The sequence below is a fragment of the Lissotriton helveticus genome, chromosome 7 (assembly GCF_964261635.1).
Source record: "Lissotriton helveticus chromosome 7, aLisHel1.1, whole genome shotgun sequence".
NCBI classification, from domain to species: Eukaryota; Metazoa; Chordata; class Amphibia; order Caudata; family Salamandridae; genus Lissotriton; species Lissotriton helveticus.
Genome location: NC_136068.1, coordinates 68,517,122 through 68,534,430, shown reverse-complemented (window position 1 = coordinate 68,534,430; position 17,309 = coordinate 68,517,122). Strand labels below are relative to the sequence as shown.

The following is a 17,309-nucleotide window of genomic DNA, read 5'->3' as shown; positions in this document are numbered from 1 at the left end:
TTCAGATGACTGTTTGGAGATTGTTTTGAGTGGTGAAGCTTTTAAATCTGTTGGCAAACTATTTAAGGCAGCCAGCCTTCTGTTACCTCTTGGGTGACTGCTGAGTGTGGTAGAGTTGATGGTGCTTCATGGGAGAATCTTTGAAGGTGGTGGTGTGTCATACATTCATTTGGTGGTTATTGAATCGAGTCAGACTTCTGGGACCTTTTGGACATCTTTCGAGTGTGTGAGAATGCCTGAAACGTGATGGGAGATTTCTCAGTGTGATTGTAGTTATGATACCAATTTTGCAAAGTTTGAGTGTGGTGAGGTAGCCCATAACATTTGGAAGATTATTGAGAGGGATAGAGTTTCTGTGGCCTCTCAGCAGATAACTGAGTATGGCAGGGTGGGTTCTGAGGGCGGTCCTGAGATTGAGTGTGTTGGGGGTTCCCATGACTTATCAGAGATAATCAAATCTGGTGGGCCTTCTGTTCTGACACATGTTGTAACATTATTGAGTGTAATGGGGTTTCAGAGGCATGTTGGGAGGTTAATTGGGTTTGTTCCTAACACTAATTACAAGCCTATTGAGGATTGTTGGACTTAAAATATGTGTTGGAGGACTGTGGAGGAGGACTAAGCTTCTGAAACTTCTAGGAGATTATTGATGGCGCTGGGGCTCCTGTTAGTTGTTTAAAAAATTGGGGGGGTTTGGTATTCTGGTAATCATGGTGATATTATTATGGGTGGTAGAACTTCTGATAATATGACATTGCAGGTGAAAAAATTGGCTGAGACATGCAACATTGAGTTAATAGGAAGGGAGAAGTTGATGTTCCTTGCATGCCTCCACATCAATTCATCTTCTTTCTACCTTCTTGTCCTCAGTACTGCAAAAGCTTCGTGGCACAGACGATGTATCAAAGGACATCCAGGAGATGAAGGAGGAGAGTGCCAAGATGTCTCTGGAGAAGCCAGTGTCAATAATCCAGCTCTTCCGCCTGAGAAAGTACCGGAAACCCATCTTTATCTCCATGGTGCTGCAGCTTTCTCATGAGCTGTGTGGCATCAATGCTGTAAGTCCTATCCAACCAAAAATATACACCGCATTGCTGGTCCTGAAGATCCATTCCTCTTGCTAGATTGAGGTACACCAAGTCAAACACACATCTATATATCCGCTGAACACTATCTGGGATTGGCCACTTAGTTTAACTTGAATACATACACAGAATCTACAAAGACTATTCCCCTACCTCTAAAAGGTTGGCCAACATAAGTGCTATAGCCTCAAAAGAACAACAGTACTGAGTACCCTAACTGACAGCAGCTTCCTTAGGATGACTGACCTTAACATCTTTCTAAAAACAGGCACAGTTGAGACTAGTGCAATATCAATGTAAAGACAGAATGTTAGGAAGCAGGGTGAGCTTTCGGAAGAAATAACATGCAGTTTTCTTGCCAATCCATGGTCTTAAGATCTCTAAGTTGTAAACCTTGTACATGTAAGATTGGCTCTCGTTTGTTCATGCCTATAACTCAAGCAGTCTGAACGTTTTGTAGACAATTGGCGATAGGATTTGATGGTGCACTTCCTGAGATATGACATTTCTTCCTTGACATCAAACTAGTGGAGTGGTTGCATTATGACCCTGTTTCAGTGTCAGAAAATCTATCTATTGATGAAAAATGTGGATTTAGGTTCTGTTTTTCTTAAAAACGAGCATTTCTTCTTTCTCTTCTCTAAGGTCTTCAACTACTCCACAAAGATCTTCAAAGATGCTGGTATTCTCTACCCAGTTTACGCAACCATTGGAGTCGGAGCTGTCAATGTTTTCTTCACTGTTGTCTCGTTGAGGCCCATTTGTAAATCACTCAGTATCTTTTCCATTGGGCAATAACGGGGAAAGGTTGGGACTGCTTACAGAAGAAGAGTTCCATGAGTTCAATGAAAAGTGGTGCATTGAAAGAAGGGCATCCATAAAGTAATCAGAAAGACTGCAGCGTCGAAGAGATGAAGAACGCGTTTTCAGAGCCACTTAACTGAGTCAATACATTTTTTTTTCCAAATTGGAAACTTGCCAGCTATGCATCAAGATATGGTATTGTCTGTGTTGATATAAGTTATTCATGCTGTATACACCTGTTTATCTTTTTCCTAAATATTTACATTACAGCTGTTTCTGATGGAGCGAGCAGGACGCCGTACCCTTCACTTGACAGGACTTGGTGGGATGTTCTTCTGTGCTATTCTGATGACCATTGCACTCAAACTCAAGGTGAGGCCTTCTGGTTCCTCTCACCAACCTGCTTACCCAGATACAGAGAAGGGCAAGGCTAGGGAAGGTGGTATGCATGACAGACCTGAGAAAGATGGTTAAGTGACCAAAACAATGTCCCACAAACATTAATTGCCATATCTGGTGCTAGTGCGTTAAGGCCTCACCTTAGAGTCGATGGCGGGGTAGTTAGAAATGATACATAGAGGGTTCCATGGGAAATATGTTGTTTTTATGATTGTAAACCAGTTGTTATTGATGGTTCATCTTGGGACTAGTCCTCATGCATTTGGGATTGAAGTTTTTTTATTGGTCAACAGGAGGGAATATTTCTTATGTTTGTGTGTGTATATATATGTATGTATATAAATATATTTTGATATATATGTTTATATGTGTGTCTGTGTGTGTGTGTGGGTGTGCGTGCGCACACACATGTGGTCACATATTGTTTCGAACCTGTGTTTTGCTTCCTCCATATTGAACCCTTCCAGTGCCCTATCATTGCTTTACTTTATCTCAATAGGAGACCATCTTCCAGATGAGTTATGTCTGCATTGTGGCGATATTTGGCTTTGTGGCCTTCTTTGAGGTTGGACCTGGCTCAATCCCCTGGTTCATTGTGGCAGAACTCTTCAGCCAAGGTCCACGGCCAATCGCCGTGGCTATCTCTGGATGTTGCAACTGGACAGCCAACTTCCTTGTGGCCATGCTCTTCCAATATGCAGCGGTAAGCCAGTGTTCTCCAAAAACTGGAATGAGTTCTCACTTATTGTGACTGTGTATTCATCGGTATCTTAAACCTGTAAAACTAAGGGCATCTGAGCTTTGTGTCACTATTAGTATTTCCCAAGAGGAATAGGATAGCTCAGCATATACCCAGTGTGATGGAGCACATGCATAATGACTGTGCTCAATTTGTGATCAGTGTGAGTGCAGCCAATCAGTTCAGGGAGAGCCCTGTTTACAGCCAGTGTGAGTGCAGCCAGTAAGTACTTGGAGTTCATGTACCTGGAGACCAGATGAACTAAAAGCAATGGTGGATGTCAGTGGGTTTACAGCCTTTCTGTAAAGGGAGAGCCCAGTTGTTCAAAGAACTTGCAGTTCTGTGGAAACTTAACTGTGGTGTCAATGAAGAGGCGCCTCAAGTAGTCTGCAAAACTGCATCGTTTGCCCTTACCTTGTGGGTCATATTGGAAAATTAATTAAATAGCCATGAGGTAACTTTGAAGTTGCTATATGTGGGTCTCTTCAGAAGATCTTCAAAGCTGCCATGAATGAAGGGTGGCAAAAGGAACAAATGTTGGACGGAATGCTGAGTAATGCAAACATTCACCCCCGGTCACAAGGATCTGGGTTTAATCCATCGTTCTTTTGCTCACCATGCCACCCCCAGTTTGGACCCGGCCATATGTAAATCAGTCTTGACACTGTGTCTCATGGGAACAGTCCAGCCCGAACTGCCAAGCCAGCTCCTCCCTGGAGCGGACACAAGCATCCTGAGACCAGCTTTGGGGCTTCACCCCTCATCAACCAGGCTAGATTGAATTCAGTGGTGCAGTGAGCATGGGACCCATGTCTGGGCATAACCTTCCCACTTAGGGCGACAAAAGCAAAACGAACAAATGATGGACGGAATGCTTAACAATGCAAGCATTCTCCCCCAGTGATTGTTTCTGGTCCAGGGAGGACCTGGCCTAGCAGTTTGGGCTGGACTGTTCCCATGAGGAACAGGGCCAAGACCGATTTACATATGGCTGGGTCCAAACTGGGGTGGCAAAGTGAGCTAAAGAATGATGGATTGAGCCCAGATCCTCGTGACTGGGGGTGAATGGCTGCATTGTTCAGCATTCAGCCCATCAATTGTTTCTTTTGCTCGTGAATGAAGTGTGAGCCTTTTGATGAAACTGGATAACTGTCATTTTTGGGTAAAAAATTGAGTTTCCTTCAAAATGTTCTCCAGAATAGCCATGAATGTTCTGTGTGATAAGCATCAGTTGTGGGTTGGGATTAGCTTGATGCCATTTTATATACTTTGAGTGTGTCTCTGAATTTGGATTTACTAATGCATGCCAAATGAGGATGCGCCTGTGTCTGACCTGCAGAACCGTCTCCAACCTGCTGGCATTATATTGCCCAAGGTTTGGCGAAGTTAGTGAGAGCTAGATTTATGTTGTTTTATCTTGTGGGGAATCTTCCAATGTTTTCCCTAGTGCCATCAATTTCCTCAATGCTCCTTTATTAACATTGGATAAGTATGCGTTCGATGCCCTTGGTGGACAACTATTATAAAATGCGCATATCCTCCCTCACTATGCAAACATGCTTACATCGTTTCAACTTCTTTTCTTTCATTCCAAACAGGACGGCTGTGGCCCTTACGTCTACATCATCTTCGCTATCCTGATTCTCATCTTCTTCGTCTACACATTCTTCAAAGTCCCAGAGACCAAGGGACGGACATTTGAAGAAATTTCCCGGGACTTTGAAAGATGTTCAGCTGAACAACCTGTGGATAAAGGTCCCAGTGAGGAGCTGACAGACATCAAGAAAGCTGATCCTGCCATAAATGGAGAGCCACCGTGTCCTCCACCGGTGTGAGAAGACGCACTACTCACCATGACCTCATCAAACTCTCAAGAAGAAGCTGTAAAGACTTGTTTCAATGGCTGCAACTTGTTCTGTTGTAATATTGTTATCACAATTGCTGCTGGTGGAAAAGATGCATGACAACATGTTCCAGAGTCTTTCAGAACAAATTCTCAGTGACCAATGTAACACTTTAAAAATGTTTTTGTTATGGAGGGTGGGACAGATTTCCTCCCTGATTTGGTCAAATCTCAAATACATCCGTCAAGAAGAGCTTCTGAATGGGATGGCAAATTTCCAATCTCTGATCCCTGCTGCCTTTTTAGGAAGATAAATGTTTTCCTGGAAGACACACACAGAACACCAGTGAGAAGAAACAACCTCATGAACCAAATGTTGCTTCGTAAAGACTTTAAGGAAGCAGGGCAGCATTCCAAGAGTGTAGATTGCCCTGTTCCGGGGAAAATTCTTGTTGGCACATTTGAAATGAGGTTTATCTGTTGGAGCAAATGCAAATCAACTACATTTGACATCGTCGATTGCAGGTGTCATCCATTCACACTCGTGTAAATTGTCAGAGGGCAAGAGATTTGGAATCTCCAAACAAATGGCGATAAAAAACAAAGCCACAATCGTTGGTCAACTAACTCCTCTGACACGGAGCTGCAAACTTTATTTTTTCAAAAATATATATCATTTTATTTTTATGATGTAATGGTAATGGTGTTTATGGATCTTAAGTACTTACGGCGCATGGAACCAGACGTCTTTGCTTTATTACAATGACAGAGTGAGCCATTGATTCACGACTCCCTACTTCGTCTCCTCGCCTATACGAGAAGATGTAATGAGAAGAGCTGATTAAAATTGGCATCGATATAACAGTGTAGTAATATAACTCTTTTAGCACACTTCTGGTCAATAGCCAGATTTGCAATGCCTATTAGCTTATTTTTCGCGCCCTCTGATTATCAATTTAGGGATATGTTGTAACTGTGTGTGGTGTTCACGTGTGTGCGTGTGTAGGGGGTGTTTTTGCTAGTGTGTATGTAATAAAGTTTTGCATATGTTCCTTGCAGCTGTCTTGGTCTCTGGAAATACTCTGTGACCTGAGTATGTCAGGCATTTATCCATTTAATATTATCTCCTCTTTAAAGAACTTAGCACAGATATGTATACAAACAGTTTGACAACATAAACAATCACTGCCATAAAAATAAATATATTCTAGAAATTCTGCAGAGAGTTCTAAAATGCACAGACCCAGAGAGAATATTTCAACTTTGTTTATTCATCTACTGCACATAGCCTACACGTATTGTGTTCAATGATCATTGAAGACAAAACACTGGGCTGTTGATTTGCATTTTGTCTTGGTAATGCCTTCTGGGTTGTGGTGAATTGGGAGTTGTGGGTTGTGAAATACTTCCATCAATGTTGCCTGCCTTTTCCCCAGAGAGATTTAGCAACATCGGACATTTGGTAGCGGTAACAAAGGAAGGAAAGGTGGAAATGAAAATTGAATTTTTGAGAATGGTGTTGCCATTTTTGTACTTAGCTTTTGCAACATTCCAGCTTGTGTTGCTCGACTGCCCAAAGTGGTCCACGGAATGAAACTGAGATATTGTGAGGCATCTTAACTTTCTTTGCTATTTACACCACCTCCTACGTTTACAGGGAAGGAAGGCCCTCGCTAGAAACAAGCATTGTGGGTTGGGCGGGCGTGTGGGTCAGGGCCGCTGCCTCCCTGCGGCCCCGCCCCCCCGCCAGCCGATTGCCCCCTCCCCCGCTCCCGCCACCCAGCGGACCCTCCCTACCGGCTCCCTTCTTAAGGGGACTTCTCTCCTCACTCGGGAGCGACCACTGTGCCTTACCTAGGCCGGGTCGCCCCCACGCTCCTCCCGCTTGCTGCCACAGATTCTGCCGCCACTTCCTGTTGGAGTCCTATCACCGCTGTTGTCGTACACAAGAACACCATCCGCATCACGACCGACTCCAACGACACCCTCGCCACCGCCGAATCTCTCCACTTCCAGATACACACCGACCCAAAGACGACCCTCAGAGGCACCCTCGTCTACAGACCCCCTGGACCATGCACACAATTCAGCGAAGACATCACGGACTTCATCAGCCCGCACGCCCTTCGCTCCACTGACTACATCCTCCTAGGGGACCTCAACTTCCACCTGGAGAACAACAAGGAAAGCAACACCGCCGCCCTGCTGGACAACCTCGCCAACCTCGGACTCAAGCAACTGGTGAACACCCCCACCCACTACGCCGGCCACACGCTTGATCCCATCTTCTTATGCAGCAAGCACATCACCTTCAGCCACTCCACCGGACTTCACTGGACCGACCACAGCTGCGTCCACTTCAGCTTCAGAAAGACCACGACCCACCGCCACCCGCATCAGGTTCCTCACAGGAGCTGGAGCAAGATCACCGCCGAGCAGCTCACCACCTCCCTCAGCCAGAACCCGCCCGCCAGCACAACAGACCCCAACGAAGCAGCCCGCAACCTCACACAGTGGCTAACCGCCTGCGCCGACGACCTCGCTCCACTCAAGAACCCTCCCAGCAGACCAAGAAGCAAGAAAGCCTCCTGGTTCACCGACAAACTCAAGGACTCCAAGAAGAACTGCTGCACCCTCGAGAAAGCCTGGCTCCTCGACCAGACCGCAGACAACATGACCGCCCTCAAACAAGCCACCCACAAGCACCACCAGCTTATCCGCACCACCAAGAAGAAATCACTGAAGAAACGACTGGACAACAACGCCCACGACAGCAAGGAACTCTTCAGCATCGTCAAGGAGTTCTCCAACCCCAGCACGGGCAACAACGACATCACTCCTTCTCAAGACCTCTGCGACTCTCTCGCCTCTTTCTTCCACCGCAAGATCGCCGACATCCACAACAGCTTCGGCGCACCATCCACGCACCCCACCGTCGAACCAACGCCCCCCACCGCCACCTTCCGCACCTGGACCACGGTGACCACCGAAGACACAGCCCGCACGATGAACACCATCCACTCCGGATCTCCAACCGACCCCTGCTCCCACCACATCTTCAACAAGGCCGACTCCATCATCGCACCCCAACTCCGAGACGTCATCAACACCTCCTTCAATACCGCCACCTTCCCGGAGAGCTGGAAGCATGCCGAGCTCAACGCGCTACTGAAGAAACCAACAGCGGACCCCACCGACCTCAAGAACTTCCGCCCCATCTCGCTCCTCCCTTTTCCTGCCAAAGTCATCGAGAAGACCGTCAACAGATAGCTTGCAGCCTTCCTCGAGACGAACGGATCCCTCGACCCCTCGCAGTCCGGTTTCCGAGCCAACCACAGCACCGAGACCGCCCTCATCGCAGCCACCGACGACATCAGAACCCTGCTCGACAACGGGGAAACAACGGCCCTCATCCTCCTGGACCTCTCTGCAGCGTTCGACACCGTCTGCCACCGCACTCTAGTCCAACGCCTCAACAACATCGGGATCCAAGAGAAGGCACTAGAGTGGATCATCTCATTCCTCGACGGAAGAACATAGAGAGTCGCCTCCCACCGTTCCGATCCGAGGCCACCGAAGTCATCTGTGGCGTAACGCAAGGATCATCACTCAGCCCCACCCTCTTCAACGTCTACATGAGACCTCTTGCAACCATCGCACTCCAGCACAACCTCAACATCATCTCATACGCCGATGACACCCAACTGATCCTCTCCCTCACCAGAGACCCCGACACCGCCAGAATGAGCCTGCACGAAGGGATGAAAGACGTCGCCGAGTGGATGAAGAACAGCCGCCTGAAACTGAACTCAGACAAGACGGAAGTCCTCATCCTGGGACCATCGCCCTCCGCCTGGGATGACTCCTGGTGGCCCCATGCCCTGGGCACCGCACCCAAGCCAACCGACCACGCACGCAACCTGGGCTTCATCCTGGACTCTTCCTTCTCGATGACCAGACAAGTCAACGCCGTCTCCTCATCGTGCTTCAACACCCTGCGTATGCTCCGTAAGATCTTCCGGTGGATCCCGACCGAAACCAGGAAGACGGTCACCCAGGCACTTGTCACCAGCCGACTGGACTACGGGAACACCCTCTACGCGGGAACCACAGCCAAGCTACAGAAAAGACTCCAGCGCATACAGAACGCCTCCGCCCGACTCATCCTGGACATCCCCCGACACAGCCACATCTCCGGCCACCTGAGGGACCTGCACTGGCTCCCCGTCAGCAAAAGGATCACGTTCAGGCTCCTGACCCACGCACACAAGTCTCTCCACCACCTGAGCCCCAAGTACCTCAACGACCGCCTGACCTTCTACACGCCCACCCGCCAGCTACGCTCTACAAGCCTCGCCCTCGCCGCATTACCACGCATCCGAAGAGCCACCGCCGGAGGAAGATCCTTCTCCCACCTGGCAGCCAAGACATGGAACTCCCTCCCCATCCACCTCCGGCTGACACAGGACCATCTCGCCTTCAGGAAACAACTCAAGACCTGGCTGTTCGAGCAGTAGCAAACCCCTCCCCAAGCGCCTTGAGACCCTTCCGGGTGAGTAGCGCGCGATACAAATTGTATGATTGATTGATTGATTGGGTTGTAATGTTATTTATTTAAGTTCTAGCTTAAATAATAGCTGAAACCTTTATCCTAAAGGATGAAGGTCTGGGGTCTGGGTCAAACAGAGCATCCTGTACCATTAGCCATGTATTAATGACATTACTGTGTGTCAAAGTCATTGCCAAAGAGAATAAAAGCTACCTACTAAATTTTCCCCTGGCTCCCATCTTCAGGAACCCCCGGTATATGGGCTAATGACTAGCACATACATCTCTGCAGAATCTGACATTTTATGGAGTATCCAATGAGAAGTTTATGTGTAGTGTGTTAAGATAGTTACATGTGTGCCTATAATGCATCTGTGTACATGTGTGAAACTGCATCAATCTTCCTGTGAATTACCAGTGTGGAGTGCACTTTGTGCCGGGGGAAACAAAATTGAAATTCCATTGGAATTATCTTGCAATATTTCTTCTATATATCCTCGATTTCAATGGAAAGGCAGAAAATTTAAACATGTTACTTGGTAATGTTTTAAGCAGCTAAGCAGTGCCTCGGGTGCGTACTTTAAGAGAGATATAAATGTGAGCCCACTCAGGCTCAAATACTGCCTAACCACTTGCGTGACACAACTTGATGCAAAATATAGTGTCTATGAACTGTTTTAGTAAACTAGATTCAGTAGCGTTGCATCAACGCCTGTCGAAACTTTACTAGCTATGGGCCTTGATGTCTATTACCAAATTCTGGCAACTAGAGATATGTTTCTTTTATTAATGAAGAGGTAACTCAGGCACACTTACATACAATTCACTAGAAAGTTGCTGTTGTCTGAGAATAATTTAGCTGAATTCATTATTATAGCCTTATAGCCCGCCGTAGAGGGCTATACCGGCTATTAAAGGCCCTCTCCAGCGTTAAAGGCCCTGAGCCGAAGGCGAGGGCCTTTAACAAGGGAGAGGGACTTTAATAGCCGGTATAGCCCAGCTATGAAGGGCTATAAGGCTATTAGAACATTCTGCCACTAGAGGGCAGAATGTTCTAACAAAAAAGAACAAAGCCTTATGGGAGCGTGAGGGGATTGGAATCCCCTCAGGGTCCTTGAAGCCTTTGTTCACAGCCAGAGCTGTGAACAAAGAATCATTGGATTGTTGGAGCTCCAGGCTTATACCAGCCGTTAGAAGCCCAGAGCACTCCATTGTTTTCAACGGAGCTCCCAACATTCCAATGTTCTAATTATCCTTAACGCCTCTGTTGCAGTAATTACATGTGAGGTAGATTCCAGTACATGTCAGGACAAAAAACAATTAGAAGTGCAAATACCGTAGACATGTCCAACTAAGGGGTGGTGTAGGCATATCCTAATCACCAGCCCTCCTGAACTTACCAAGTGACAATTAAGCCTGGAATTCCATGGAGGTAGGGTGGGCTATAAGGACTGGACGTTGGGCAGTAAGGATAATGCAGATTACTAGTTAGTAACCAGGGTGTTATCCCCACATCTTTGTCATTACATGTGAATAGGCCGAAAGATATTACACATAAAAGAGTTGTCTGTATTTGGGATACACCAACCCTTTAATAGTGAAAATAAGTATTACAAGCATGAAACCAAGTCTTCGGTTATGGCATCACTGCTTCCAAAACCTTGTGACCAAAACCTTCATTTGAAATTTCATATCCTGATTCCTGTAATGTTTCAAAAAGTGTGAGGTAAATTACGTGTACACTATGAGGCAAAGAAGAAACCTTAAGAAGAGGTTCTGGGTTAGTGCTCAACAAAATGCCATCTTGTATTACTCTCAGCCCAGTAGGCTTGTATAATAGGGCATACAGTTCTATAACTATTGTAGCCAAATTGTAGCCAAAGTTATTACTACTACAAAAACAACTTTGAATGTTATTCATTTCGAATTGGCTAAGGTAATAATTTTAGGTGAAAATCGTGTAAAGGCTTAAGGACCAAAAGTAACTCACAGGGTGAGAAGAAGTGCAGAATGACAGGTCTGGCAAAAGAAAAGCTTTTAAGAATCCCAAATCTTAAGCTTTCATTCTTAGCAAATCCTTCCCCAAGTTGCCCATTGCACTCTATTTGCGTGGCAAATAGAGTGCAATGGGCAACTTGGGGGAGTGCAATGGGCAACTATAGCCTTATAGCCTGCCGTAGAGGGCTATACCGGCTATTAAAGGCCCTCTCCAGCGTTAAAGGCCCGAGCCGAAGGCGAGGGCCTTTAACAAGGGAGTGGGACTTTATTAGCCAGTATAGCCCAGCTACGAAGGGCTATAAGGCTATTAAAACATTCTGCCACTAGAGGGCAGGATGTTCTAACAAAAAAGAACAAAGCCTTATGGGAGCGTGAGGGGATTGGAATCCCCTCAGGGTCCTTGAAGCCTTTGTTCACAGCCAGAGCTGTGAACAAAGAAACATTGGAATGTTAGAGCTCCAGGCTTATACCAGCCATTATAAGCCCGGAGCACTCCATTGTTTTCAATGGAGCTCCCAACATTCCAATGTTCTAATATTGAATAAACAGACTCAGGAATGTTTTCCCTTTTAATTGCAATAATCTTATAAACCAAATATATCAAGTGTCAGAGAATCTTCAAGCTCTGTAAATTGTTGATCAGAACCTCACCCCACTACATGGAATCTTCTTCCAGTGTGGACGGAAATTTAAGGTCAAGTTACAAGGAAGAAGAACATTGAGCAGATGGTATCACCTGCCTTTAAATTTGGTGTATGTCTGCCATTGAAATCCAGCATTTCTCAGGGAAACGAAACCTTAAATTTAGGGGTTTAAAAAGTAATCTTTACAATACTTCAATTAAATTTCAAGGTCAAAGGAAAGCGTTAGTGAGGATCCGACAGAGTATTTATGAAAATTATCTAGAACAGATTCCTTTCTGTATGAAGGTCAGCCCTGGCCTTGGACGCTTCGGTGGCCAATGGGGAGCGTGTTCCACCAATTTATTTTAAAATTTCACAAATGTGTAAAATTGTGAGCCCTTTGTCCCATTAATAAGACCTTCCTCCAAAAGAAGGGTTCTTTGGATATTTATTTGATATTCAAGAAGAGGCAGTTGCTTAAAGTCAGTCTCCAAGAGATGTGAGTAAGAAAGCGATCTTGCGTGTGTTTTGGCGGGACGTAGGCCTTGTGGATGGGTGCCGGCTGTTTGAATAGAAACGGCCTACTGGAATACAGTGCCCACACCCTTCTCCCGGGGACCAATAGGACCTTTTTTGTCCCCTGTTATTCTGCCAACATTACAGAACATGCAAAAGAACCTCAAACAAACTAAGTTGTGAGAGCGATCTTCACCTACACTCAGGAATTCCACTTATCCTAGTCCTGAAACAAGTATATATATACATAGTACAACCCTGTCTGTTCCAAACTGGATGGAAAGGAAAAAAAAACAATAAGAATTATACACTTCAAAGTGCACAATGGAAAATTGAATCTGGGAAGACGGTGACCGGACTCTCTGTTTCCTGCATATTTCCACGCGATAAAGGGGACAGACCATATTTGCAAAAGCCCTGAAGAAGTCCTAGCTTGGGACGAAACGCGTCGGCTGTACATTGTTTTGAATATTTGAAAATAAAGACAACTTGAAGAATAACAACATCTTGCTAATGAGAAATACTCTTTTTTGCTCATTTATAACATTAGCATCTGTTTATTGCTTTCTGTGGTGCACCTTTGCGGCTGTTTGACAAGAAAGCGTTATGTAGTGAAGTCCACCAAGCCATTAAAATGTGAAATACATTTGATGAAATGCAGGAAGTTCAATATTTGTTCTTTGCAAGTAATGTAGTTAATTATGCTTCTAGAAGGTTGTACCACAAGACTTGTAGAATGTAGATATTGAACCAGATTTTATAAATTGGTCTGGGTGCTAGTATGTTTTCATCTTTAAATGGTGGTGATGTTTTACTACACCTTTCCACTGTATTTGTTCTGCCTTAAAATGTACTGGTGCTAATGTGCGCAATCCTACGTTATGCAACTAGTTCTTCTACATGTTACTACAATTGGGCAATATGACTTTTTAGATGTGTAATTGGTAACAAGATCTCCAAATAGACATACATTTATTGATATGATTTAAGAAATGAAAACAACAAAAATGTGTACGTAACAACTATGACTTTTCTGTTTTTAATTTATAAAAGAAGAGCTGGTGCATGTTCAGCGAGGTAAGGTAAAGAAATAATTCTAGAAAAAACATTTTTCAAACGATTTGAGCTCACAAACTGCAAAGAAAATAACTGATAAAAAGGAATATGTTATGCACTTTGTTGATTTTAAGGCAAAATATTTGTTGGGGTCGTATTGGGGAAATGTCACAAAGCTGCATTGTTAATATGCCATGGGGCCATGGGCGTAGGAAGTGTGGGGGATGCGGGGGGATATATCCCCCCCAGATTTTGTAGAGTGGGGGACACGGGGGGACAAGGGTGGGGGGGACAAGGGGGCAAAAGAAGTTCCCCTCTCCCTTCTGTCAGTCGCAGGGCCATTCGCACCTCAAAGCACTAGTGCTTTGAGGTGCCAATAAGTGCTTTGAGGTGCCAATGGCCCTGCGACTGACAGACGGGAGAGGGGAAATTCTTTTGTCAAAGCCTTTCACGTGCCGATCGCCCTTCCCTTTTGTTGTGCCTCCAAGAATGTTCTCACCTCGTCCTCCCCGCCATGGCTGCCTGCACTCTGCACTACTAGGACAAAGCGGAGGAGAGACAGGTTGTTAATTGCTGTCTGCATGCTGCACCTTCGCAGCCCCGACCCTACTTAGTTATTTTGACTGCGTAATTTAGCCGCCTAAAGGCTAATGTTTGGTGAAATGTATATTTTGAGTAGTTGAACCTCGCCAGGGAACATGAAATACAAATAGTATCAGACACCGTCTGAGCCCACTTCTGTCCTAATATTAACGTGAATAACAATTTAGATACCACTATTTTGTCTGATTTCTTTTATAGCACCACTCAACCCAATCCAGGGTGTCAGAGCGCCTTACATCACACATGCACATTGGCAATAAAGCATATGTTTTAAAATCAATTTACTGGATGTGTTACATAAGACAGGGTTACAATTTGAGGAGTCACATGTCCTTTCCTTCATAGTTCACTGTGCTATAATAGAAGGATTACAATTTATGAACTGTAAGTAACGAAAGGATTTCTGTGTTAAAAGCAATAACCCACTTACCCATCCATATAAAATAAAGATCGTCATCTGCGTGTCATATGATGTTCTTTGTGTGAGGCACATTAACCCTCCATGCTACTTTGACAAAACTGGAACTAGACAAAACACCTGTCTCTCCAGCAAGTGCATTAACCTCCAGAGTTATCTTACCATTATTATTCCCTCACATTTACTGGGTACTTAAAGATCTATGCAGCAGGCACCTTAACACCATAAGATATTTTAGAATGCAGACTTTGCAAGCAATTAAGCAGAACAGATACACTGCCACGTTTCTCCTTGTTGCCAATTTCTTTCTGGCAGAGTTTTAATAAATAAATGTGTAATCTGAGGCCTAGATCTTGCGCTGGGGTTGCAACACTTTTTTGGTACAACTCTGACGCAACATCTAATTTGTTAAATATTGTAATATACTCAAATGTACTCATGACAGACCTGCTTAACATATATGAGGTTTTAAAATCTGATGTCATTTTTTGTGATAGCACTTCCTGTGAGGTTGTGGGTTGTGATGTCACATGCTGTGATGTCGCTTACATACTGCCTAACTTGGTTAGTGCCCCACTTCTTTTTTTAGGACTTGTATCCTGGTGGGAAAAGTACAATGGAGAATTGGTGTTGGTGGTTGTTGGAGGCTGGTTTAGTATATAGTGTATGCTCAGAAGTGATGTACTTTGCACTAATCCAGACAACCCTTATCGTGATTTTAGTGGTCTTTGATAACCATAGAAAGCTCTCTAAATGGTAGCTGCGTAGAGCAACCTTCAGGCTTATCTTGAAGGACTGTAAAGATTAGATGAAAAAGAACCACCCAGTGTTTATAAAAATAGGTCTATTTATTATGCAACACAATCACTAACAAATTGGCATATCTCCTACCCAGAGATATCAATAATACACACAACAATACTTCAAAAAAATGAAGTCAGTAGCACAAATATACACTGGTCTCCAGGGGAAGACCAACCCATATACTAGGAAAGTGGAATATAAACTGCAAAGGAGAATGGGACTTGGACCAGAAGACTCAGAGGAGCTGGGGACACAAGGAACCACCCAAGGTAAGTACCCAGGACTCCCTGGAGGCTGTGTGCAGAGTGGAAACACAGCCACGTGCCCAATGGAAGTCAATGGAGAAGTCACAGTTGCAGTTTTAAAGAAGAATAACCCATCCCAGAGGACTCAGAAGAAACCCTTTGGAAGTTGGGAAGTTGCAGACCCACCCCACCTGGACTCAGGTTACTTGCACTAGGAAAGCCAGGTGCATAGGGTGAAGTGACGTCGGAACCTGCCGTAGACGACAATAGAAGACTTTGAAAATGACTCTGGAGAAGCCTGCGAAGGAGTTCGGTGGAATACAAGAGTAGACTCTTCAAGAGGAGAACCTGCAAGCAGAGGGGACAGAGTCTATGCCACTCGGAAGTGACCAGGAGGCATGGAAGCACAATGCCCACCTATACCTGGAGGTTTAGGAGTGAAGACAGTTACCTTGTCCCTGCAGCTGTGAGGACCAGGCAATGTGCACGAGCTGGCCAACATCAGGTGTCAGTGTCCAGGTGTCTGGTGTCTGGCGGGAGCAGCAAAAAGCCTTGGTAGCCGCAATTGGCGTTGAAAACAAAAAGATGCAAACGTTGAGACCAGCAAGGTCCAAGGAACTCACCAACAGCAGGAGAATCAGAGCAGGCCCTGAGCAAGCATGGGAGCCCACTGCAGCAAAGGAAGACCCTTGAGAGGACCCACAGGCTGAAGGCACAGGAGTCGCAAGAGGACCTCAGGCAGCTCAGCAAAGATGGAGGCCCAGGTTGCAGAGGATGCAATGAGGATGCTGATCTTCAACAGATGAGGTTCTGGAGGCTTGGGCTTCTTGTAGCCTGAAGATCTCTGGAATACAAAGTCAACAAGCAGTGGCAATGTCAAATACACGGGGTACACAGGGGTTCAGTCAGTCAGTCAGTCAAACAAAACTTTATTTGATTTGTTAAAACCTTAAAAGTACATTCCACATTCCGTGATAAGAGAAAGGACAACAGCAAACATGGTAATATTCAACAAGAAAAAGAGCAGCAGCATAACAAGATAATATTAAAACCACAATTACACCTCAAGATACTTAAAATTAACTTCTCTTGTTCCTTTTAAAACGGAGTATTATAACATTATTTGTTAAAATCGCTAAAATTTCCTATATATACCTTCTTCAGAATGCAGTTTTTACTACTATTGTCCCTTAGTATCTCTACCTTTATTCAGGGATAAGGGCTACACTATACATGTTCTTCTGCGCCTTTGAGGAACCACCTAACTTTATTCATATATTTCCCCAATGCGCAGGCTATATCTAAAGTCTCCATTTCCACCAAAAGAGTGGCAGCTTGCATTCTGTGCGTAATCTTATATTTTTTAAAAATCGGACATAAAAACTCCTTTCGAAAGTCTAAAAATCTCGTACAATCTAATAAAATATGTGACATATCACAAGTGGTTCCTAAAGTGCAAGTGCATTTCCCATTACTTCCTATCATTAAATTTCGAACCCCGTTATTTGCATAGCATGGGTTTATGCCAATTCGCATTTTCAGGACTTCTCGCCTCAGACTATGGCTGGGTAACCGGTCCACGTAAGGGAAGTGTTGACTGCTCTCCCAAGCCACTTTCATGTGTGCTA

General features: G+C 44.9%; 1 protein-coding gene across 1 annotated transcript in view; it reads left to right on the top strand.

The window, feature by feature from the left end:
- The window catches only part of LOC144768075 (solute carrier family 2, facilitated glucose transporter member 3-like), a 34,129-nt gene extending 28,615 nt beyond the window's left edge, over positions 1 to 5,514 (top strand). Inside the window, exons 6-10 of the mRNA XM_078651463.1 lie at positions 871 to 1,058; positions 1,731 to 1,835; positions 2,160 to 2,261; positions 2,788 to 2,991; positions 4,626 to 5,514. Coding sequence (XP_078507589.1) covers positions 871 to 1,058; positions 1,731 to 1,835; positions 2,160 to 2,261; positions 2,788 to 2,991; positions 4,626 to 4,862 — 836 coding nt within the window. The 3' untranslated portion in view covers positions 4,863 to 5,514. The remainder of the gene's footprint in view (positions 1 to 870; positions 1,059 to 1,730; positions 1,836 to 2,159; positions 2,262 to 2,787; positions 2,992 to 4,625) is intronic.
- The last annotated feature ends 11,795 nt before the right edge of the window (positions 5,515 to 17,309 follow it).